The sequence below is a fragment of the Paralichthys olivaceus genome, chromosome 2 (genome assembly GCF_024713975.1).
Source record: "Paralichthys olivaceus isolate ysfri-2021 chromosome 2, ASM2471397v2, whole genome shotgun sequence".
Taxonomy (NCBI): domain Eukaryota; kingdom Metazoa; phylum Chordata; class Actinopteri; order Pleuronectiformes; family Paralichthyidae; genus Paralichthys; species Paralichthys olivaceus.
The window spans coordinates 13,737,291-13,761,375 of NC_091094.1; the positions used below are offsets into that span (position 1 = coordinate 13,737,291).

At 43.6% G+C, this 24,085-nt stretch overlaps 1 protein-coding gene across 2 annotated transcripts; it reads left to right on the forward strand.

Moving 5' to 3' along the window:
* Positions 1-916: 916 nt before the first annotated feature.
* On the forward strand, positions 917-23,625 carry LOC109638490 (rootletin). 2 transcript variants are annotated; one of them, XM_069537216.1, is made up of 37 exons: positions 917-1,098; positions 4,515-4,641; positions 4,737-4,879; positions 5,885-6,076; positions 6,161-6,244; positions 6,335-6,426; positions 6,947-7,112; positions 7,208-7,314; positions 7,421-7,648; positions 7,967-8,057; positions 8,152-8,238; positions 8,315-8,527; positions 8,740-8,939; positions 9,023-9,205; positions 9,948-10,092; positions 10,175-10,321; positions 10,787-11,017; positions 11,152-11,345; positions 11,433-11,560; positions 11,721-11,890; positions 12,022-12,201; positions 12,580-12,714; positions 12,847-12,990; positions 13,556-13,794; positions 13,891-14,050; positions 14,198-14,365; positions 14,857-15,280; positions 16,043-16,206; positions 16,310-16,430; positions 17,112-17,275; positions 17,617-17,832; positions 18,401-18,625; positions 18,711-18,860; positions 19,000-19,200; positions 19,626-19,757; positions 21,998-22,171; positions 22,714-23,625. In XM_069537216.1, exons 3-37 carry the CDS (start codon positions 4,745-4,747, stop codon positions 22,798-22,800), a joined length of 5,877 nt encoding a protein of 1,958 aa, XP_069393317.1. In that variant the 5' UTR covers positions 917-1,098; positions 4,515-4,641; positions 4,737-4,744; the 3' UTR covers positions 22,801-23,625. The 2 variants fall into 2 exon arrangements, with proteins under 2 accessions (XP_069393317.1, XP_069393309.1); XM_069537208.1 differs by lacking the exon at positions 917-1,098 and adding an exon at positions 4,017-4,218.
* The last annotated feature ends 460 nt before the right edge of the window (positions 23,626-24,085 follow it).

Consider the following 24,085-nt stretch of genomic DNA (forward strand, 5'->3'; position numbering starts at 1 on the left):
CCAATATTTAGTGACAAAACACAAAGAGTTTTTTTTTACAGTTATCTTCTGGGATCTCCTGATCCAGGTCCCTTTCCCAACATATTTTAAGGCCCTCCAACTTTGGAAATTGTGTATGTCTAAAATAATCATTGCTGCTCGCTTATTTTTGTGCTCCATCTTAAGTGAGAGATCATGAAATCCAGTTGTACCTTGCAAAATGTATTTATTTGAAAATAATGCCTAATTTGAAAACATCTCCAGAATGCAGAATTACTCAAACGCTATATTTAAAAAAAAATATTGACATAAGAACTGAATCTAACATCTCCCATCACATCACCTAAATCACCCTAATCCATTCATGAGTTGCCGTGATGAAATTCACACAATCAGCAAAGAGTTTTCCTAATTTAATTTAACTGTAATGTTATAATTTTCAAGTGATTTCTTCGGTGGCTACCCCATTTATACAGTATTTTGTGGTTGTGTTTTGTATTCATAATAATTGAAGGGTTTTACATTCTATTGGCCAGGTATTCAGTATCCTAAGCTTCCACATTCAGATCTAAAGATGGAAAAGTAATTCCACAAATACAAAACCTAATGCAAGAATAACTATTTACATTATATTTATCCACCATTTGTTCACTTTAACCTTCTGTTCATTGATTTGAATTAATATCGATCTTAAAGCTGAAAAAAATTCGAAAATATAACTGAAAACGATTTTTTGCATTTCTCTTAAAAGATTTACAGCTTGAGAGATTTGTTTTTAGCACCTCGTGGGTTTTTCACTAATGGCTGTCAGGCTTTCTGAACACAAAAATAAATAAAGAGGAATTATGTTGATGGTTGTATTTGATTTGAAGCAGAGATAAGTGTGATCATATGACGTGACGGCAGCGGGACACCATCTCAAACAGACGGGACACAGACTGACTGCAGGCTGGTGCTGAGCTGAAAGCCCCTCCCCGGAAAAAGCATGTCGTAGGAGCTTTGAGATCGAGGCAGCGCTGCCTGACAACAGCTTTTGGACGCGGCTTATTCCTGGTGTCAGAGTCCGCTCAGAGGGATGGAGGGACGGCACCGGATCGCCGATCACACAGGTGACTCGAGGTGAGATGCGTCAGAGTAAACACCAGACAGGGAAGTGGGTGTTTCTGCGGCGAAGGCGACATTAAACGCAACACGATGCGTCGCTGTGTAAAGCGGTTTATATTCACACTGTTGTTTCCACAGTCTCAGTATTTAGCTCATATGATGCGTGCACCCCCCTCCTGTTGCGTGGTGTAGATGCTGCGCAGTTTAACGCTCAAACACCCTCCTCCCCGCTGCTGCTCCTCCTGCTGCTCCTCTGCTCCTCCAACTCCTGACAGACTTTTGAAAACTTGGGCGTGTCCTTTTTCAAAGCGTTGGTGTGCGTGTGATCAGGTCAAGAGGATGCTAGTGATGAATTCAAAGCCGTTTTCGGACATTATTCTCTGGACGGGCTGTATTTGAGGATGCAAATACAGTGAGAGCCTCCGGACTTTCTGCTGAGTTTCTTCAGACATTCCCCATCGTAAAAACTCCGCAGAAACTCCGGAAGCTGATGTGAGAACACAGTAGGAGATCCTCTGCAGGATTCACTGCCAGTAAGTTGTTGGTGAAGAATCTAAACACCTGACAGACACTAAAATAAAAAGCAACAACAACAATACAATTATCTAAGGATAAATGTCGGAAGATGATCTGGAGTTCAGTGCTTGTCTAAATGCTGCTATGCACACATGTCATGTTGGTAACAAACAAATAACTGCTGATGAAGAAGTTAATGATCAATGGCTGGAGATCTCGCTTAATATTTGGCGGTTTCTTTATTGGTTTGCCTGTAGGGCTGCACAATTTAAAAAAATAGCACAATGTTCATGAGAGGAGCCCCTCTCTTTCTCTGGTCCCCTTCGCTGACAAAAAGTGTCCTTGGAACTGAGCTCAATGTTTTGGAGGGCAAGGCATTGGCAGTAGTTCTCGTTAGCTGTTTTCAGACATGACCTTTAGGTAAAACCTGGTGAATTGGCTGCAGAGTTTACACGTAGTCTGCGTTTCACACATGCACAACACAGCGGGAGTGTTGCTGATGTCGTCACATGCTCCTTTGGCGTGGTGTGTGACGCCGCTTTGAGTCGAATTTGAATGTTGGGGCTTACAGACACACACACTGCTTACTGGTATTGAGATAATGTATATTATGATTTTACTCAATATCTGTGGCGCCCCCAGTTGGTCTGTTGGTGTATATATGGCTGGCATCGATGCAAATGTTCATATCAGTCAATAATCAGGATAAATATCATGATAATTATTTTTTTTGAGCTCATGAGTGCAGGTTGTGATTTTAAACTTTTCTCATTGAACAAGAGAATGAGAAAATATTTGTCTTACCTTCTCACTGATGAAAATTGTGTTACATTCGATCATTTTGATAGCTTTTAATGGCTGGGCTCTGGGAGGCAGGGGTATTAAAGGTGCAGTGTGTTGAATTTAGTGACATCTACAGGTGATGTTGAATGTTTCAGCTGAACACCCCTCACCTCACCCTCCCCTTCCAAACACGAAAGAGAACCTGTGGTAGCAAATTAGATAGATAGATGGATAGATAGACTTTCTTCATCCAACACTGGTGAAATTTAGGCATTACAGCAGCAGAAGGGCATTAAGATAGAAAAAAATAAAATTCCAAAGGTGTTTAGTTTGTCCAGTCTGGGCTACTGTAAAACAACATGGTGGCCTCCATAGAGAGGACCTGCTCCCAATTTAAATATAATTTATTTAAATATAAAGAGCCCATTCTAGACAAAGAAAAACAATTCATACAATGAAGATGAAACACACTAGGGAAAACATCACTAGGATTATTTTATAATTCAATTTCTGCCAAAATCTCAGCTAAATCATACACACTGAACCTTTAAAGTGTACTTGCATCTTGTGTTTGCTACACAGCAATGGTGAGTGGTCAGAGGCTCCGCTTGTGAACAGGCAAGGCTGGCAACTACTTGAGGGGGCCCCTGAGGGCTGAAAAACTTAAGCAGTGTCTCATTAAGTGGCCAGGGACTAGAGCAGAAATGATGTAGGTGTTTATTTGCATATAGGGCAGGGAAGTGAGATCAGATCATGAGACGCATTCGGGGCCACATGTTAATACCCGGTGTGAATTCACGCACTCAGAGCTGTCCATACAAAAACTACATGTTAATACCAGGTGTGTACAGGGCCATTCTCAAAGTTTTTATTGAAAATGAAAGTTAAGAAAAATAGGAGAAGTTATCCATCTGGAAGTGAAAAAAGAAAGAGAAAACAAGATGGTGAGGAAAAAGGAAAGCAAGACAGTAGTAGGTCAAGCAGATAACAGTATAACTGAATGCTGTCATTAGCATTGACTAATGGGAGAGACACTTGAATTTAAGTCATTATGTTATTTATGTTGTACATATTTGTATTGTGCCATGTGAACACTGGCTCTTCATGTCTTTGTTTTTAAATTTACTTATGTAAAGGTCCAGTGTGTAAGATTTAGGTGAACGGGATTTATTGGCAGAAATTTAGAATAATTCTCATGATGTTTTCACTAGTTTGTTTCATCTAAATTGTATGAATTGTAGTTTTCTTTACCCCAGAAAAGACTCTTTATATTTAAATACTTTATATTTACATCGACACTGAACCTTTAAGTGACATTTTTTAAATTAAAAACATCTTTACACATCCTTCCCTTTGATGTAAAATTCTTCATAACACATTGTTAAAGAATGCTGTTTGAGGGGCCCCTTGGGATTTCTTGCTTGGGGCCCCAATAGACTCTAGATTCGCCACTGTGGAGCGTGTTGCTTCGTGCAGTGAGAGTGTGGAGGAGGTGGAGGAGCGGAGGTGGAGGAGCTGTGCATCTTAAAACCCACTAATCCTGCTGACTGCCGTCCTCAATCTGTGCCTGCTCGAGCCGGAGCAGGACGCGCACACTCTCCGCTTCTCTGCGACTGCAAACAGCAACAAAACAACCACACTGCGGTTGTTCAAAGTTTTTTTCCCTCTGATTTGAATCGATCTCATCGGGACGTGAAAGACGATCGCTGAACTCTTGAAGAGGTCGCGCTGAGTTAATCCGATTCCCCCGAGGGATCTGAAATATCTGCTGGGACCGCGATGAGTGCAGCGGAAAACTCAGAGGCGGACTCCAACAAGCTAGCGAGTGTGATCCAGGTGAGGTGCAGCGGCTCTTCCTCTGACTCCTATCGCTGATTTAATGCGCAGTAAGAAGGGCCTGGGCTCAAATGTGACAAATAAATCTGCTGACACGTGTTTGTGTGTGTTCGTTTTGGAGGATCATTACGCAGCAGTTTTGGAGCAGTGTGACTGCTGTGGCAGCTCCTGGTCTTCCCTCACAATCAGCATAATCTTTCACTTTGTTGTTGTTGTTATCACTGTGTCTCAAGCTATACTTTCATATTGTCATTATTGACTCTTATCAAGGGTAAATGTGTGTTTTCTGTTCACAGAGGCTGGAGGAGAGTGTTCTGTCCGAGGAGAAGCGGCTGACAGTCCGGGGCCCTTCACCTGATGACCCCCCTACATGTCTGCCAGCACGAGTACGACAGATTGTCACAAAGAACCTCAGTGATAGTTGTGAGTGGTCACAGTCTGCTTTTGTGGTATCAAATTAAAGATGAGACCCTTCTCTTTGCCTAATCAGGGTCTCTTTCCCTGTCTCCTTTCTGCAGCGGGGGCCATGTCCTCGGTCATGTCCCTCCAGGAGGAGAACCGAGTGCTGCAGGGAGAGTTGGCAAGGCTGGAGGATCTGCTGGCACACAGCAGGGCCGACCGAGATGAGCTCGCTATCAAGTACGGTGCAATTAGTGAGAGGGTAAGGCAACACACCAGGACAACAGAAACAGTAGAGACGTGAGCTGCAGAGAGCTGAATAAAAACTTAAATGGTGAACAATGCCCTCATCAAGTATCCTGATTTTTAAACTTGATTTGACCCCTGACATCATCTGCACTCTTAGTATAAAATGTTAGATCTCAAACATTTGAAAATCCTTCAGGTTAAATACTGTTAGGGGCTGTTTTCCAAATGTACTTGTTTTCTTGGGGTTTCTTTGTCTGAGGTCTGCCGGTCTCCCAGGTGATGGGGGCTGGAATGAGCTGAAGTGGAATGTTGCCATGGCGTCTGTCACCCTGGGCAACTGTAAACAGGGGCTTCAGTGGAGAGGAGTTGTAGTGATTGTCATTGTGGGTTTTTGGGTTGAACATTAATAAAGAAATGCACATCTCCAAAACCAAAAGGCAGCTCAGATTAAAGAAGCTTCACTATCAGATAAAATGGCTCCTTTACTAAGCTCTGTTGATTATTACATATCAATACTAAGCTGATTTTCAGTCTCTCGAGTTGAGGAGGGGTCTTCAGAGCAATGTTTGAGAAGCTCTAAATCCAGTGACTTATACATGGTGATGTCTTAGCTGCACCCCTAACTAATTTAATTCAACAACATTAAAGTAATAGTGAGTGACTGGAACAAGGTGTTCGCAGAAATAAAAATACGTTGTCCGTCTAACTCTCTGTCCGCCCGATTGTCGTGAACATGTGAAGGTAATTTATTCAAATCTGGTACAAATGATTCATAGATGAACTGCTTAGGATTTGATGGTCAAAGGTCAAGAATCCTGGATTTAAAGATGAACTGATTAGATTTTTAGTTTTAAAAGGCCAAAGGTCACATCTTAGTCTGGAAAAATAATGAACTTTCAGACTCAAATATTAAGTATGCGTGGGATCGACAGTACATGTAGGAGTGGAGTGTGAAATATGTAAAAAGTGTAAAAATCAAACATCGCTCTCTGCCCCTCACCTTTGCTTAAATGCTCAGCTGGAGCAGGCGCTACGTTTCGACACGGGAGATGGCGACCACAATTCCCCTGAGTCACGCAGCCTGGCTCAGCAGAACGTGGATTTACGCAGACGACTGGACGAGGAACAAGCTGCCTACAAGCGTAAACTCACCGCGTACCAGGAGGGTCAGCAGAGGCAGGCGCAGCTGGTGCAGAAGCTCCAGGCCAAGGTAGGACTGTTTCACACTGTCCTTATCTGTGAAGTGGTCAGTGAGACGTGACACAGGAAACAGATCTCTGTGCTGCGTCTTCAGGTACTACAGTACAAAAAGAGATGTGGGGATCTGGAGCAGATGCTGCAGGACAAGTCCTCAGAACTGGACAAACACAGGCTGAGTGTAAGCTTATTTTCTTACATTGAGGAAATCAACTTTTATCCACACGACCATTGACCCCTCACACACGTCATGACACGTTTTCTCATTTAGAGTCCCAGCGACACGTCAAACGGTCGCCATCACGACGAATCAAGCAGCAACCTGGAAGATGCTCTAATCTGTCTGGAAGAGGAACAACAGAGGTAACTGTTTACACGAGACGTGGACATTTCATCTCATGAGCTTTTACAGGGTTTCAGCAGGGTCTTAAAACGTTTTAAATGGAATGATCGTTGGTCTTTACATTTAGGTAGGTTTGAATTATTTTGATGTTCATGCATTTCAAAAAGCTGACTACTGATAGGACAGGGGCACTTCAGGGGCAAATCAGATTTCAGCGGATCCACCCCTGGATCCTCCGATCCAGATATTTGCAGGTTGTAATAAAACTATAAACAACTCCAACGTGGAACTGATAACTCATTGTCAAACATACTGGTCAGAAATGATCACAGTACACTCAGCTTGGCTTCCAAACCATGTTCCCAAATTAATATGTAACATAAATTTGAAAATATATAATAAAGTAATTGTGATATTCCTTCATATCTGTCGTACTTGACAGATACGTCAAAACATCCTGTTGTTATCTCTGACTCTCGGACACTGTCGACCACGCAGTCAGTTTTTCCTTTGTGTGTCGCTTGTGTGTTTTGTTGTCAGGAGCAGCAGTTTGTCTGCAGTGAATGCGATGCTGAGGGAGCAGTTGGAGCAGGCAGGTTTGGCCAATGAGGCTCTCAGCCAGGACATCCGACGGCTCACTGCTGATTGGACGAAAGCCAGGGAGGAGCTGGAACAAAAGGAGTGTGACTGGAGGAGAGAAGAAGAGGTGGGAGAAGGATGCCGTAAACTGTGAAACGGTCATCAAGGAGAACGTAAAGTCCGGATAGTTTATTTGTGTTTTCTCTCCTCTCTTCCTCTCAGTCTTTCCACAGTTATTTCAGCAGTGAGCACAGTCGTCTGCTGATGCTGTGGCGACAAGTGGTTGGGTTCAGGAGGCACGTCTGTGAAATGAAGAGTGCAACTGAGAGGTTAAGATCAGCAGTTTTGCACAACCACGTTGTTTGTATTTTGGGAGCTGTGCGCATTCACATGTCATGTTTTCCTCCCTCCCCTTCCTTCTCCCTTCAATCTCAGGGACTTGTCAGAAATGCGAAACGAGTTGGCCCGGGTCTCCCACTCTGCTCAGGTGTCCTGTGCAGGTGTGTCGGCCTCGCTGCACAGCCGAGAGGGAGGAGCAGCTCTGGCTCTGGAGGGAGAGAAGGCTCTCAGGGTTCAGCTGGAGCAGCAGCTGAGAGAGCGACTGACGGAGATGATGAATCTTCAGACTAGGACAGACACAGAGAGGAGCGAGCTCAATACCAGGTCAGTACCATTGTTATTAACAGAGTAGAGTTTCCATGGAACAGTCCCATCCATTGTCTCCATAAACAATGTCAGGTCATTTACAGTTCAAGCATGAAGCTGGCCCAGTTACATCATCAATGCAAATTTTGATAAACTTCCTATCTATATATTTTGTTGTTTCATTTTTATTTATACTTGTTTATGTTAAACTGTAAATTATCAAGCCTCAAACACATTTCTTTGTCATAAGGATCTCACAACAGCATCTTAGGAATCATTGGCAATTTTTTATGTGTACATCGGCTCATTTTCCTCGATTGATGGTTTGTCGATCAGGTTGTCAGATTGTTTACGAGAGGCGGAGAAACTAAAGGGCCAAATGGAGGAGCGAGAAAGAGAAGTTGTCGAGTTGACGAGGAGGCTCGAGGTGAGAGGACCATCATAGAGATTCTGGTCACATTAATGCTCCTTCTTCAGGTCACCGATGGGTCTGTGCTTCTATTTCCTGAATTGTCCTGCAGGAGAAGAGTGGTCATGATGAGAGTGACATGCAGATGATGAGAGCTCACACTGAAATGTTGTTGGACACACTGCAAGACATTGCGCAGGTAACAAGCTGCACGCACCTGCACACACACTCACACTGTTAGGATGCGAGAGCCTCATTTGAATTGTCTTTTCAAGACGACTTTGTCAGATGGAGAGTCGTCATCGGAAGCGGACCAGGACAACGCTACGGCTCCTCTGCTGGCCTTGATGCGTGGCTCGTCCCCTCATCGCTCCTCCTCTCCTCGGAGGTCGTCCTCCCCCTCTCGTTTCTCCTCAATGGCTGCTCCCACAGAGGCAGCGCTGTCTGCTCTACGCTCTTCAGTCACAAACAAGATGCTCCAGCTGCAGGTGACAAGTACATTTTATACTCCTCTGTATGATCTAGGACCGCATGCACACACACACACACACATGCATGCATACAACAACACACACACGCAGTGCTTATTTGATTATTACTCAGAGAAATGTAACAGATATTTTATTTGTCGTATGCCTGTGTTTAAACTGGAAGGAGCAGAGCACAACATTAACAAGACCGAACATATGCATGTTTGCAGGATGTTCGAGGGCGTCTCCTCTCAGCCCAGTCTTCTATACAACAGTTAAGAAAGCAGCTTTCAGAGGCAGATTGGACTAAAAGAGACGCAGAACAGCGAAACCAAACTCTGCAGAGAGAGAAGGACGCTGCTCAGAGAGAGCGGGAGACCACACAGAAGGAAAAGGAGCGTCTGAAGCAGGAGAGAGACACACTGGCCAGGTTAACACAGTCTCATCACATTTAACAATCTGCTCCTGATCCTTACTTACTCTACAATGTGTTGTCCTACATGCATCTTGCAGTGATAAGGTGAACTTGGAGAAGACTGTACAGGCGGCACAGAGCAGCAAACAGATGCTGCAGATGGACTGCGAGAAGCTGCAGCTGACGGTGGCGTCCACGCAGCGAGAGCGTGATCACGAGAGGGAGGAGAAGGAGGCCGCCATTCAGGAGAGAGACCGTGCGAAGGCAGAGACTCAGAGGATGTAAGTAGGGTAAATAACAGTGAGTAAGTGAATGTGATGTAGACACTAATCCACAGTCTAGTCTGGTGTAGCCAACACACAAACAGCAAACATGCATGTAATCACCGGGAGCCATTCAGAAGTTGTGCATTAGCTTACGGAGCAGAAAGGTCTCCGTCTGTCGATACTAAAACCTCATTAACCAACATACACTTTTAAAAAGATCTGATGTAAACCCCATGAGGGCTCCTCTGACAGATGGCTGACAACAGTGTTTGGAATTTTTGGACACAGTACTTTCCTAAGAAAATACTCAAATAAAATACTGAGTCTATAAAACACTTGTAATTTTAATCTTCTGTCTATTTCCTGCAATAGTAGCCTAACTAGAATAGCATTCTATAGAGCAGGTACCTCTGCTAAGGCCCAACAGTCCCCGAATAAAACCACATTTAAATTCACTAGATCCAGATTATTTGGGCATCTGCACCGATTTCACACTTGCACTCATAAATATCAATCAATCAACTCCAGGTACGTTTTTTTAATCAAGAAACGTAGTTATTGAGTTATTCTCTGAGAAATCAATAAAAATGTTGAACAACCCTTTATCCTGCAAATGATAAAGAAAGTGAAAAATAATTCCAGGAATCTGTTCCCTTAACTGGATCTGCACCAAAATAAACCCAGATGAAAACATAGCTTTCTTGGCGCAGGCAAGAAAATATTGTTATAGTTCTGCATTTGCATTGGTTTGATACAGACAAAAGCAGTGGGACCAAAGCGAGATTCGAGCGTCCACTCAGCGTGCAGAGTTGTCTACAGTGAAGGAAACTCACCAGCAGGGGGAGGTTGAGAGGCAGCTGCTGGAGAGAGAGAAAGCCCAAGTGTCTGAGGCGCTTGCCAAAGTGAGAAAAAGTTGATCTGGTTTAATTTTGTGTGTTTGTATTTTGTGCTCTGTTGAAATTTATGACGTTACTGTCCCTCCAGACTGAGAGCAGTAATGCAGAGCTCTCTCTGCTCCTGAACAAGCTGCAGTCTGAGGCCGCAGCTCTCAGAGACTCTCTGGCCAAAATGGGCAACATGAATGAGAGCCTGGTCCAGGATAAAACTGAACTGAACACTTGCATATCCCAGGTAAGGGAACTTCAGGGATGTGACCTTGAAATTAATCTGTGTGTATTATTTTCTTTTGTAAACTGCCACATTTGGCATCATACACTTTCATACACTTGGTCATTCTGAAATCAAATGTTTGTGAGTGATAAAAAGCAGCATTCCTAGTTGTTTTTTTATGAAGAGTTTAACATTTAGAATTCAGCTGCCTCAACAGGAATTAATGTGTGACTAAATTAGATTTTATTGAGTGGGCAACAAAATTAACCCTAAATTCTTACAGAAAAATACAAGAAAAGCCCATTTTCCTGAGTCCTTCCCTTTTCATATATATATGTATATATGAAACACAGAATTCTCGTGAAAATCTTAAAATAACCAAAACTGATTCAACTTTGAAAATTGTGTAAACACAAAATCTCATTGCTAGTAAAAATCTTTCCGGGCCTGTAATGTAAACGTCTCTCCCTCGCCTCTCTCTCAAAGCTGGAGGAGGAGAGGACCCTCCTGCAGGCTCAGAAACGCCAGGCGGAGCAGGAGAAGTTGACCATCAGGGACGAGCTAGTGCGATTGGAGCAAGACCGGCTGGAGTTGGACTCTGCGCGCATCACTCTGCACCAGTCGCTGCAGGATGCTGAGCTGAGCCGAGTGGGGATGGAGGCAGAGCTCCAGAGTCTCAGGGCTGAGAGACTTAAGCTGCAGGAGAAAGTCACCCAGGTACATAACAGAACATATTATGTCGTCATTAAAGGCCTGAAAATAACTCTTATGAGAGATGATGAAAGATGATTTGACTTCATTTCTAGATACTTTTTCACTCACTTTGTTTTCTGCTCGGCCTTTGTTGTCAGCTCTGTGGCGAGGTGACCTCTCTGGGGTCAGAGTTGAGTCTTACCAGAGGAGAGGGCCAGAGGAACGAGGTGGCGTTGGAGGAGGTTGGCCGCGGTCGGGCAGAACTGGCTCGAGACAAAGCGGCTCTCGTTGTTCAGCTGACGGCGTCTGAGAGAGAAAACACTGTGCTGTCGGAGGAGCTGGCTGCTTTCAGGTGTGCATCGTTGTTTGTCCACAACACATTAGCTGTCACACGTGTGAGTGGCTGTGTGTTGAGCTTTGTCTTTGCGTTACCCTGCAGGTCGGAACGTGAGTCCCTGGAGACGAGTCTGTTCGAGGTGCAGCAGCAGCTCGTTCAGGTGGAGTCTCGCAGAGAGCAGCTGGAGACGGAGAACCAAACCCTGCGAGTTCGCTGTGAAACTGCTGCTGGTGAGCGCAGGGAGACAGCACGTAAAACACAAAGAATAAAACAGAGGAGAGAAAACTGAAGATATTTGATATAATGACAAAGCCAGTTGGTGAGTGATATGATACATTGTGGTTGAATTGTGTTTCCCTCTGTTTTTGTTTTCTTGGATGTGATTTCCAGCTGAACTGTGGCAACTTCGCTCCGACGGGGAGAATATTTTGACACAGGCCGAGCGGGAGAAACAGGCTCTGACTCAGTCTCTAAGTGCGGCACATCTGGAGGCCCAGCAGGCTTTACGCAAGGCCATCTCTGAACACCAGGAGGAGGTGGAGAGGCTGGTCTCAGAAAAGGTCAGAAGTGGTTCAGTGTGGTTCTTTAAGAGCTATTTGTGAATCTATTGGACATCTTGAATCAGGCTGTTCTATGCTGACGACTCTTTTATCCGTGTATGATCTCTTCCCTGGGCCACTTCGCTTCACAGGAAGTCTTGCGGCACAACCTGCTGATGGAGCACGAAGTCGCGCTGAGGAAGCTCCGGCAGGAGACGGAGGATCATCTTCACAGAGTGCAGAGGGAACGAGAGGAGCTGCAGGAGGAACTGAGGAGTCTCCAGCATGACAGAGACCAGAGTCTGCTGCAGGCCGAGACTGAGAAACAACAGGTCTGATCAGACTCCAACCCTGAGGAACTCCAGTAGATCTAGATTTTTATTTTGAAATGCACCAAATTGCTCACACTCATAGATATCAGTCTCTAACATATTGGTGAAAATTTGGAAAAACACTTATCTTGCAGTATTAAAAGAAAGTGATAAAAAAAAAATCTTTAAAAGACCTTTATCCAGATCCCAGCTAAAGTTCAATAGCTTCTCTCTTGGCCCATGTCCCATCCTTCCACCCAGTGTAATAGAAATCTGTACAGACAGGTCAGGGGTGAAAACAGAACTTCCTTGGCCAGGGTAATAAAGTGGAATCCTAATATCAGATAAACAATCCATACTTTCATCTCTTTGTTAACAAGACTTCTTCTTTCTCCCCAGGCTCTGTCTCTGAAGGAGGCAGAGAAAAGTGTTTTGTCTGACAGGGTGTGCAGTCTGCAGGTCGAGCTGTCAGCTGCATCCTTGGAGGCTGAAAGGATGTCCAGGGAGGCGGCGCATTACAAAGAGCAGGAGCAGGTGAAGGGAGTTCTTCCTGTCCGTATTTATCTTCTTTTGTTGTTGAATTAGTGTCAGTATTATCTAACACAATTAGACAGATTGACTAAAAATCTGTGTTGTTTTTTTTTATTTATTAATTTTTTTCCGCAGGTCAGAGTCGGCGCTCTGACCACTGAGCTGCTGCAGCTTCGCTCTCAGCTGGAGGACGCAGGCTGTGATCATGAACGTCAACTCCAGAGTCTACGAGAGACTTGTATGGACCTTCAGTCACGTGCTGATGTTGCTCTCAAAGAGGTAGATAATCCTTCACTGGACAGAAAGAACAGTTAGTGACTGCAATGCATCATGAAAAAAAAAAATTATCTTGATAGCTAATCTCAATACTTTAAAAACAAAAAATTTAAAAACTGATCTGTTCATTTACTTTTGATGATATTTTACTGAAGATGATGATACTGATACTGAGATATAAACGATCAAACATCTGTGGTGGATGTTCTGACTGTATTCACCATATCTTTATGCCTCAGTGCCGGTGATGGCCAGAGGCATTATGTTTTTGGTACTTTCCCATTCTTTTGAACATGATATTTGAAGAATACCTCGAGATTTTGGTAAAAATATTCACTTAGACTCACATATTAACTGATTCCATTTGGTTTGTCAAAGGAAAAGAATACGGTGGCCTCATGATTAAGGAATGTCTTAAAATTTTGACCAGTTTGTCTTTGGACTCAAAGATGAACTGATTTGATGGATTTCATTTTTGTGAATGCAATACATCAGAAACACATAGAGGTACTGAGACACCACTGGATCACGAAGGCATACAACCTCATTTGATATTTTCGCCCTCCAGTTGGACCAGTGCAGAGCTTCCTTCTCAGCGACCGAGGAGAGTAGAGACCAGCTGAGGCGGGAATTGCTGCACACTGAGCGCAATCTCAACCAAACTCAGGACGCAACAGAAAGCCAAAGGAGAGAGAGCATGGAGCTGCGACGCAACCTCGGTGATGTCAGTAAGGAGCGGGACACTCTCAGCCAATCAAACACCCAGCTGAGAGAAAGTCTGCGAAGTGCAGAAACAGAGAGAATCAGGTAAACAGATGAAAGAATGGGAGAGACCATTGGGCAAAAATACAGGTATGTTAGCATCAGTGTGTTTGAGTAAGTGTGTGTCTGTGTGTTTGTCAGCGTGAAACGACAATGTGAGGAGAAGGAGCAGAGGCTCGCTGTGCTGGAGGAGAACTTCTCCTCCGCTCAGAAGGAGGTGGCAGAGCTACGCAGCTGCCTGAGAGAAGTTGAAAGGTCACGTCTCGAAGCTCGGAGAGAGCTCCAGGAGCTGCGCAGACAGGTCAGACACGCCATCACATAACACGCTGGAGATTATGTGCTCATTATGTATTCAGTGTAAACATTCAATCAGTAAGAGCTAAACCACGTTTTCAGGTTTTTCTCGGTAGAGTGACAGCGCTGTGATTTCTGCTTTTCTCGACTGCAGCTGAAGGTCCTGGATGTGGAGAAGGAGCAGAAAGGGAGGGAGGTGGCCGAGCTGCAGACTCGTCTGTCAGTGGAGGAGCAACGAGATGAGGAGAGAGGGAAAGATCTTTTCATCCTCAAACAGAAGTTGAATGAAGCTGAAGCTGCCAAAGAATCTCTCAAAAAAGAGGTGAGGATGGGGGAGGGGAAAACACGTTTCCGATCACTGATAACTGTCTTCAGACCCATTTTTGCCTCATGAATGCAAATTCTCAGGAACAACTCCAGGGAATCTTTTCCACTTTGGTGCGAATGTTCCCACATTTCTTACAGATGAACTGTGACTTTACAATACATGTTTGTGGTCTTGTGAAAATATTATCTTAGAGCACCTTGAGAGAATCCTTTCAAATTTGGCACAAATGTTTGCTTAAACTCATGGATTAACTGAATAGATTTAGTTGGTCAAAGGTCACTGTGAGCCCTCTCAGACTTGATATCTCTTTAGGGAGATCTGTCACTTGGATTCAAAGATTAACTGATGAGATTTCAGGTTCCAAAGCTTAAGGTTGTGGTGACCTCATATTAGTCTGGAAATTGTTATAGACTGATACTGCACTGGTAGGTGGAGGCATACAACTGCAGGGTGGTAATTCTTGTTCTTGTTATTTTTCACTGTAGCTTTCCCTGATTCAAAAGCGCCTGGTGGAGTCGGAGTCTGGCTGGCGATGCTGTGAGAGAGAGCTGACGGTTCAGCTGCAGGAGGCACGTGGCTGTGAGAAGAAGCTCCAGGATGAAGCTAAGAACCTGTCGCTACGCGCTCAGGCAGCCCAGGACTCTGCTGCTCAGGCCAGCCTGCAGCTGAGCGAGGCCCAGGGCCGCCTGGCCGCCACAGAGGCCGAGCTGACCAGGGCAGAGGCCGGGAGGAGGGACCTGGAGTTTCGTCTTCACAGCCTCCAGTCGGCACTGACGCGAACGCTGGGCATCGGAGCAGCCGGCAGAGGGGGCCGGGGGAGGAGCCCGGTGGGGAGCTCCATATCACCCGGCAACATATCACGCCACCACAGCATCTCACCCCTGCGCTCCTCACTCTCGCCTCCTAAAGGTAAGAATGAAACATGCAGGTTTACATCTGCATCACAGGATTAAGGCTGTTTTCTAGGCCAATTGGGACATGAAGTCCTTCCATTGAGTCCTGGGTCTACCCTGGAGTAGAAGCCCGGGGGGCAACCTGAATAGATACCTGAACCACCTCAACTGTTCCCTTTCAAATTCTACTCCGTGCTCCTTTCAGATGTCTGAACTCCTCACCCTATCCTTAAAGCTGAGCCCAGCGTTCCAATTTGAGTTACCTCATTTTGTCTACTCACATTTTTTCAGTCACTACCCAGAGCTCATGGATTGCTAATACAAAAATGTATTCCAACAGCAAATTCAATTAGAATTCAAAGAAGCTGGATAGAATAGCAAGGCACGATGGTTAAAGTGTTTCTTTCCAAACTAAGCTTACGAATGATTCAACACAAAATAAACAAGAAAAACAAGAATAAAATCAATATACAGTTATAATATCACCATTTCAAAACAACAATGGAATTTCATACAGAACATCTAACATGCAAAGCATTAAATTGTATAATTGACCAATAAAAACATGTTTATTTAAACTGTTGCAGGCCTGTCTTCAAGAATAATCTCTTTAGTTTCATCATAATTGTGACTGTTGAGAAACACGACAGACGCCACTAAATCACAGCTCTGTTGCATCAGTCTTTTGGTGACTTAACCAGACCCCTCCTTCCCTCCTGTGGATGTTCCAGCATATAAACAAACAACATTTGCAATTCTTTTTGTCTCATTTTCACAGAATTTCACGTGAGCACCCCTGACAACACTTTAGGCTCAGCGGCTGCATCTCCCGAGAGAGGGGAAACACCGTTGCCTCTTCTTCAGCCGGAGCTGGACCCTGAGACACTGCGAAGTGGTCTGAGAGACTTCCTCCAGGAGCTGCGAGACACACAGAGGGAGCGGGTACAAGAGCTGCATGACATACTCACCACACACACACTCACCATACACACACTTTTTTGTTTGTTTGTATGATTCAAGTCTTTGTTTCTGGCTGATTTTGAAGGATGATGCTCGATGCCAGCAGGGGGCCCTGCAGCGGGAAATGGAGGAGCTAACACGGGAAAGAGACTCTGCTCAGAGTCGTCAGACTCAGCTTCAGAACACTGTACAAGAATACCAAGAAGGTTCAACTCTTTTTGTCCATGTAGACTAAAAATCAAGAAAATCAAGTTCACAAACATTTCCTGTCCAACTGCACATCCATCTACATCGATTATAGACTTTGTATAAAAATGGATGAGATGTCTCCATTTACTCCCATCGTACAAAAATGAAGCTAAAGTATTTAAGATACATGTGACACCATCTTGTATTTTTGACATAATTTGGAATCTGTGCAGTAGTGATCGTGGTGTTGATCCGTTGGTCATGATCCACCCATACACTCGCTCAGCCAATTGCGAGTCAATCTCAGCTGTCAATCGTGACTCTTATATAATTATAACCAAACTTACTAGAAAAATTCACACTTGAATCAGTGTGATGAGAACTATCTAAAATGACAGAAACCATCTTTGGGAAACATTAATTTGACATGCACTTTGATTGTTTAATTTGGTCCATGTCCCATCCACTAACAAGGAGGAGACCAGGTTTATGACCTATACTGCAGGCAGCCACCAGGTGGCAGTCAAGATAATTTGGCTTCAGTTTGGGCATTCATCATTATAAACAGATAGATAGATAGATAGATAGATAGATAGATAGATAGATAGATAGATGGATTGATGGATTGATCTTAACTTGAAACTAAACTAATGGCTACTGTAGATGATGTACATTGTATTGATTGTGTGTGGTTACAGGGAGGCGTGGCCTGGATGAGCGTTTGACCACCACACAGATATTGCTCCAGCAGCAGGAGGAGACGGTGAGGAGAGGAGACAGAGAGAGGAGAGCTCTCAGCGACAGGGTGAAAGACTTGGAGCGAATGCTGCAGGCCTCTGAGACGGACAAAAAACACACACAGGTACACACACGTTTGTGCTCTTCTGAGCACGTACACAAACTGCGACTCGCTCAGCGGAGACCACTGACGTCATGATCGCCATATGGCAGCACTCAACAGTAGAAGCAGAGACTGTCAGGGAATGTAAAAACAACAGATGTCTCACACACAGTGTCACACCTCTCGTGGTGTCTCATGTCAGCTCTCCATCTGGCTGTTTTAATGCCAACACCTTTCATAATCATTCACCTTCTGGACCACAGGGGAAACAGGGACTCAAGGTCAGAGTGAGGCTCTCACAGTTGATACAATTATAGAAATCGGACTTTGAAATATACCCCGACTCCCCTCAATCACTGCAGGATCAGCTGAATAAGCAGCGCGCTGTTGAGATGCGTCTGGAGGCCGAGAGGAAGCGTCTGCGGGAGGCTCTGGAAGCAGCTGAAGCTCGGGCCACCAGGGTGGAGCTGGGGAGGCGCAGTCTGGAGGGGGAGCTGCAGAGACTCAAGCTGAGTCTGGGAGACAGGGAGGCAGAGAGCCAGGCCTCCCTGGACCGACATGACTCTCTACTCAAACAGGTACGACAGGCCAATACATTTTCACAGCTGAATGTTTAATCTGTTAATTGAAACACTCAGTTGGAGACGTTTTTATGTCGGCGACAGCCAGTGGCATTATTTTTTCAGGTTGTCTCCATTCATCCGTCCCAAGCTTTGGGGGAATTTACGCTAATTTTAAAACAAGGTTCAGTTTGACTCGAGGATGAGCTGATTAGATTTTAAATGTCAAAGGTCACCGTGGAAACGCTCCAGGGAATCCTTTCAAATTTGGTGCAAATGTGAACTCATAGATGAAGTAATTTGATTTTGGTGATTCAAAGGTTAAGGTCATGGTGGCCTCACAAAACACAGTTTTAAACATTCTATCAAGTCTTCCTTAAGGGATACAGGAAAAATTATGTAGTCTGAAACTACACTGGTTAGTAGAGGCAAATAAATGCAGGATGGTAAGTGTATATTGTGATATTATACTTGTACCTCAGAAGCGTTGGGCTAAAAGCTTTATCATTTTTTCAGGTGTGTAATTTTGTAATATAATTAATGGGTCTGCTGACTGAATTGCACATGATTTTGATTCAAACTACAGGTGGCAGAGGGAGAAGCCCAGGTGTCTCTGCTACAGAGAGAGGTGGAGAGGCTCAGTCAGGCTCTGCTCAAAGCTCGGGAAGGTGAATCTTTAGTCCGGGAGAAGAACGTCTCTCTGAACCAGAGCCTTCAGGAGGCGGCGGCCACTCACAGCAGCACACAGAGTCGCATGGTCGCTCTGCAGAAGACACTAAGCATGGCCGAACAGGACAAAACACTTCTACAGGTGAGCGAAACAGAAGGGAAAAACGTCCAGACACAATTAGGGTGAAAAGTGAACGGTTAAGTGATGATCGCTCTTTGCCACTAAGGAACGAACGGATGAAGTCCGGGCCTCGTGTGGGGAAGCCAGGAGGAACATGGCCACCCTCACTGAGCGTGTGCAGAGCCTGCAGAGTGACCTGAACCAGAGCGAGATGAGACGAGAGGAGCTGGAGGCTGAGCTCAGCAACGCTCAAGAGGTGAAGATTTTCTCAAAACAAAATCTGTTCAGATCAAACCTTCAGCACAGGACCTGTGCTCATGGCTCATTGTAGATAATTCAGAGTGCAACTTCTGCCTCGACTGTTGACGCCATTGTTTGTGTCTTCCCTTTGTTAGGCTCTGCGTCAGCGCTCCGCCGCCCTGGTGGAGGCTCAGCGCAGCGCCCAGTCAGCTCAGACAGAGCGAGTGGCTGTGGAGGAGAGACTGCGTGGGCTGCAGCGAGCGGTCGCAATGCTGGAGACGGAGAAGAAAGACGCTGAAAGACAGGCTGTGAGGCTGGAGAAGGACAAGAACGCACTGAGGAACACTCTCGATAAGGTCAGCAGATCTTCACAAAGAAACTTTTGTGATTTAAAAGTCCATGAACTTTCTGGAAACATGTTGGAATGTTACGTGTTTACAATAGGACAGTGAGGAGGTCTCTCAAGAGTTTCTATCACAGTGTGCTTTTAAGGGTGCAGCTCCCCAGTCATTTAGATGCATTAAATATTTTGTTGTGTCATTTCAAACAGATGTAAAGGATTATTGTGAATCTCTGTCCTCATCTGAGCTTGTCACCAGTTTTCATGCTATGAATTTTTTTTGCCTCTTTGAAAAAACATTTGTGTTACAAAGTGCTTTACAATGGCAGCACAATAAAATGTGCTAGTCCTAAAATAATCAGCTTCAGGTTTTCACAGCTTTTTTGCTCTAGAACTCACTCCTCTCTTGTTTGTTTTTGTTATAAATGCACCTGTGATTAGGTGGAACGTCAGAAGCTGAAGACGGAGGAAGGCAGCATGAGACTGTCTGCAGAGAAGAGTCGTTTGGATCGCTCTCTGAACACAACTGAACAGGAGCTGCAGGAAGCACAGCAACAGATACTGATGCTGCAGGTGGGGAGCACACGCTGATCCTCATTACACTGACTGACTGGTCCTCAGTGGGACTTATAAACACAGAAACCTCTCAAAAGTTCTATCAGAGTAAATCAGACCTGCTCTTAACGTCCATCCTGCGAGTTCTGATCATAAGTGCACAACGTTCAGCAGGTGTGATCGCTCCCCAGACACATCGAAGACACATTTGAGATCCAATCACTCAGAACACATTCTGAGGTGGTCAGGGACACATAGGCCGACATTCTTTAATCAGTATGAACCCAAATGCATCCTGGGCCATATATGAAGAAACCAACTACTCAGCTGACATCCTCTGACCTGCTACAATTTCACAATGAATCAAAGGTGTTTTTACTCTTCTCAGGCCAGCTCCACAATATCACGACTGACCCCCATATAATGATTGATACAATGTTCAAATAAAATGTTATTCCATAGTAGAGCTGTGTACAGATCACTGATTAATTCAGCACCTCCTGAGTCCACTCTCTCTCCCCCTCTGTTTATCTCTCGCTCGTGCCAACATACTGACACACACACAAATACACACAAACACACTGACAACAGACCCATCTGTATGTTCAGACTGGCTGAAAAGACCTCATTCATTCATTAGAGTTGATACCAAGTGTGAACAGATGAACTTAACGCAGACCACTTGTGATTGGATCTCTCAGGACGGATGTTAATACGAGGTGTGTACGGGGATATAGTGACAGCTGGACTTGTCACAGACGTTGTTGTCTTAGCTGTTGCTTCACACCTCCGCCGGGGGTGTGAGCTTGTGCACATCCTGGAGTCCATTACCTTTTACTGAAGGACAAAGCCAAACATGTTTTACTGTGAAGAAAACGTCTTAAACATGACAAACGAACTCCGGAGATTGAACTTTATATGTTTTTGTGGTTTATATATTTATATATCTTTCCCTTTCAAACACAGCTGCCACATAATCTACTGTTCAGGGTGTGAGAGACTGGCTCAAGTAACAAAGGACTTTGCATGAGAATGGGGTTTAATGAGATGAACATTACAGCTCAGTCACACTAGATATATTTAGTGTATCAAGTATTTTTTTGGTATTTAATCCTCATAAAGTTTCAGTAGATTTAATCATGACACTCCGAGGTGTCAAGTGACGTCAATGTAACATTAAAGACCCTGCTTTGTACATCTGCTTCCTGTTAGACATCAAACATTAGAAGTCCGGACTTGTTTTTCTCTTATTCTTATTTTTGCACCACTTGTTCTTTTTACTGCTAGAAACACGTCTGGGAGTTGACACCAAAAAATAATGAGTTCTACCAAAGCAGTTAGTGAGATGTTTCTGGGGAGGCTTCATTTTTGGTGTTCTATGCAGTGGGTTTCATAAGAATGTAGAGACAGTCGTTATAGTTGTTAATGTCAGACTGACTTTACGTCTCAGACTTTTTTCATTTCTCCTGACTTAGTGTGTCCCTCAGAACGCTCAAGTATGTGCTGCAGGAAACCAGTATAATCTGATTATAAAAAAGGAGAACAGTAAAAACATAATAATAACCTCATGGTATGTTTTTATCTTGAAATTTGCAATTTGTTATTACTCACAAAAACATGATGATTTGAACTAAAGCATATCATCAATATGTGAGGAGAATTTAAATTTAGTCCTTTAACCAGAAATCTGAAAACAACATTCATATCACATCACATCACATATTCAGACCAATAAGAAGCCCAGTTTTTAATTGTAGCAGAAAAAACCCAATCGATTAATGATATTTACTCCTAAATCTAAATGTCTAAATATTAAATGTGCTTATGAGTAGAATGTAATGTAAAACAATTAGCTTTGATAACTATGTTCAGACCTTCTCCTTCTTTATTCTTAAATGTATGCTAGTAGCAATAACATTTCATACTGAGTGTGTATAAGTATTTTATCAATTGCAGAATTTCAAGTTCTTTTTCTATTCATTTAAATTTCCAAAACAATATGAAGTCACCTCCAGAATCAGTTTTACCTCAATGTGAGCAGCAAGTTACATATAATGTTTTTTACGGTGACATTGACATTGTTCCAGAAAGACTAAGGTTTAGTGAAACTCCAGAAAAATGAACTGAGTTACACCCGTATTCCAGCCAAACTCTGCTTGATGTTTCAACTTCTCTTGTATAAACTTTCTACCCTTCTCCGTGTGTGTGTGTGTGTGTGTGTGTGTGTGTGTGTGTGTGTGTGTGTGTGTGTTGAGTAGACTCAGCTGGCTGAGATGGAACAGTCACACAGTTTCTGTGAGAGTTTGGGGAGGCAGCATGAAGAGGCCCAGAGGGAGGCAGAGAGACTGAGGACGAGCTTCAGGGACATCGAGCGAACTCTGGGCACCAGAGAGCGAGCTCACCGACACCGAGTCAAAGGCCTGGAAGAGCAGGTACCCACACAGGCCCAGATCTCAAGGGTTTGAAGTTTGACACTTCTCATTCCCTGCTTCAATACATGATCACATTTACATGATCAGAGTCATACTTTGCTTAATATATTTAGTTTTTAAGTAAGTCCAACGGCTGATGGACCACATATAATCTAGACTGTATATAAAGATGGTCGATTCCTCACATACAGCACTTTGTAAAATAGTTTTAAATCATGTAAATAATGACAACATACTGAACTAGAATGGCACTCAGTAGAGCGCATACCTCAACAGTCCCATTAAATTGAATCAAGCTGCAACAAATTACACACACTCATAGATATTAATAAAGATTGCTAAAGATTCCTGATATATTTTTTCCATCAAGACCCATGTATCATTCCATGTGGAAATCAGTAAAAACATTTCCACCACAATCACACAGAAAGGTCCTAATTCCTCTGTTATCTGCAGCCACCTAAGGGAAAACCTTGTTTCTTGCTAAATGATGGATTAGAGATGTAAAATGTGTGTTTTATCGCCCACTGTTTCTCCTGCAGGTCTCCACCTTGAAGGAGCAGCTGCAGCAGGAGATGAAACGGCGACAACCTTCTCTTACTTCGTCCTTACCATCGACTGTAAACTGAGATTCAGCTTAAACCCAGAATCACCAGCCGTCCAGGGAAAATCTACACATCATGAGTCTAAATGCAATATTCACCCATAGAAACAGACAAAGTGTTCTCGTCTTCTAACTCTACTGTTAAAAAAATGTTTGTTTTACTGTGTGACTCTGAAATGAAGACTAGTCTTATTTTGATGGTGTTTTCTTACATAAAAAACACTAAACTCAAACTGTAGCACTGCAGCAGACGACAGGCGAGGGAGTGATGGGATTCATTCAGCTGTGCTTAAAATGCCAGCAGCCTGCTGATTACTGGCAACCATCTACATTTGATCCTTGCTCGACATCTTGCCAAAAACGTCCTGCTCTTACTCAAGACGAAAGAAACCCGAATCACTGCAGGATTCTCCTCCAGACACAATCTGGATGTGGTGCAGGACAGAAACTCTGCCAGTTTGGCCTCCGTTCCTCCACATATTAGCAGTGGAGAACAAAGGAGGAAGGAAGAAAGGTCTTCACTGTGGACGAGTGTCAGGAAACTAAAGAATTGACTATAATGAAGTAACTGCACTGTATTTTTTCTTAGAAACAGACACAGATTTTACTGATTATATGAATAGAGTCTATTTTATCACTGAGAAATGGGCCAGAAGCAGTGAAGTGCTGCAGTGGGAGGGTTGACTGACTGTATGTGTGTTTCTATTAGTTATTACTAGTTTTATTAAGTGTACATTCTTTTATTTTTACCAACTGTATGTAGGACACTGATGATTAAATAGATGTGACTTGTATGGACAGTATTCATAGATGCCACATGTTTAAGAGAATAAACTCACTGTGTGCATCATTCTTGTCTTTCAGAAATACTAGAGTATGAATGTAAGGAGTATTTTTGGCCACTTAAAAAAAAAAAGGACGATATCAAGAATAGAGTCTTAATGTTACAAAAATAATGTCTTAATCTTTGGTTACATGTTATTTCAGAGGGGGGATATCAGAAGGTCAGCCTCTGGCCTGTTTTAAAGGGTTAGGGTTAAATGAACTGTTCTGTTCTTTTATATGGCCCCAATGCTCCAACGTACGATATAGATATTTGGGAGTAAAACATTTACCGATACCGATATGTCGTCCAATATATATATAATTATTATTATTTTAAATGATGTGATATGTCTTTGAAAGGCTCATATTGCAGACAAATCACATTGGACACAATCACACACTGAACAGTTGTAGTAAAAAAAAAGTTTAATTTTTTTCTCAGTCTTTATAGTGACAGTTTTACAAAGCAGTAGTACAGAGGCCGC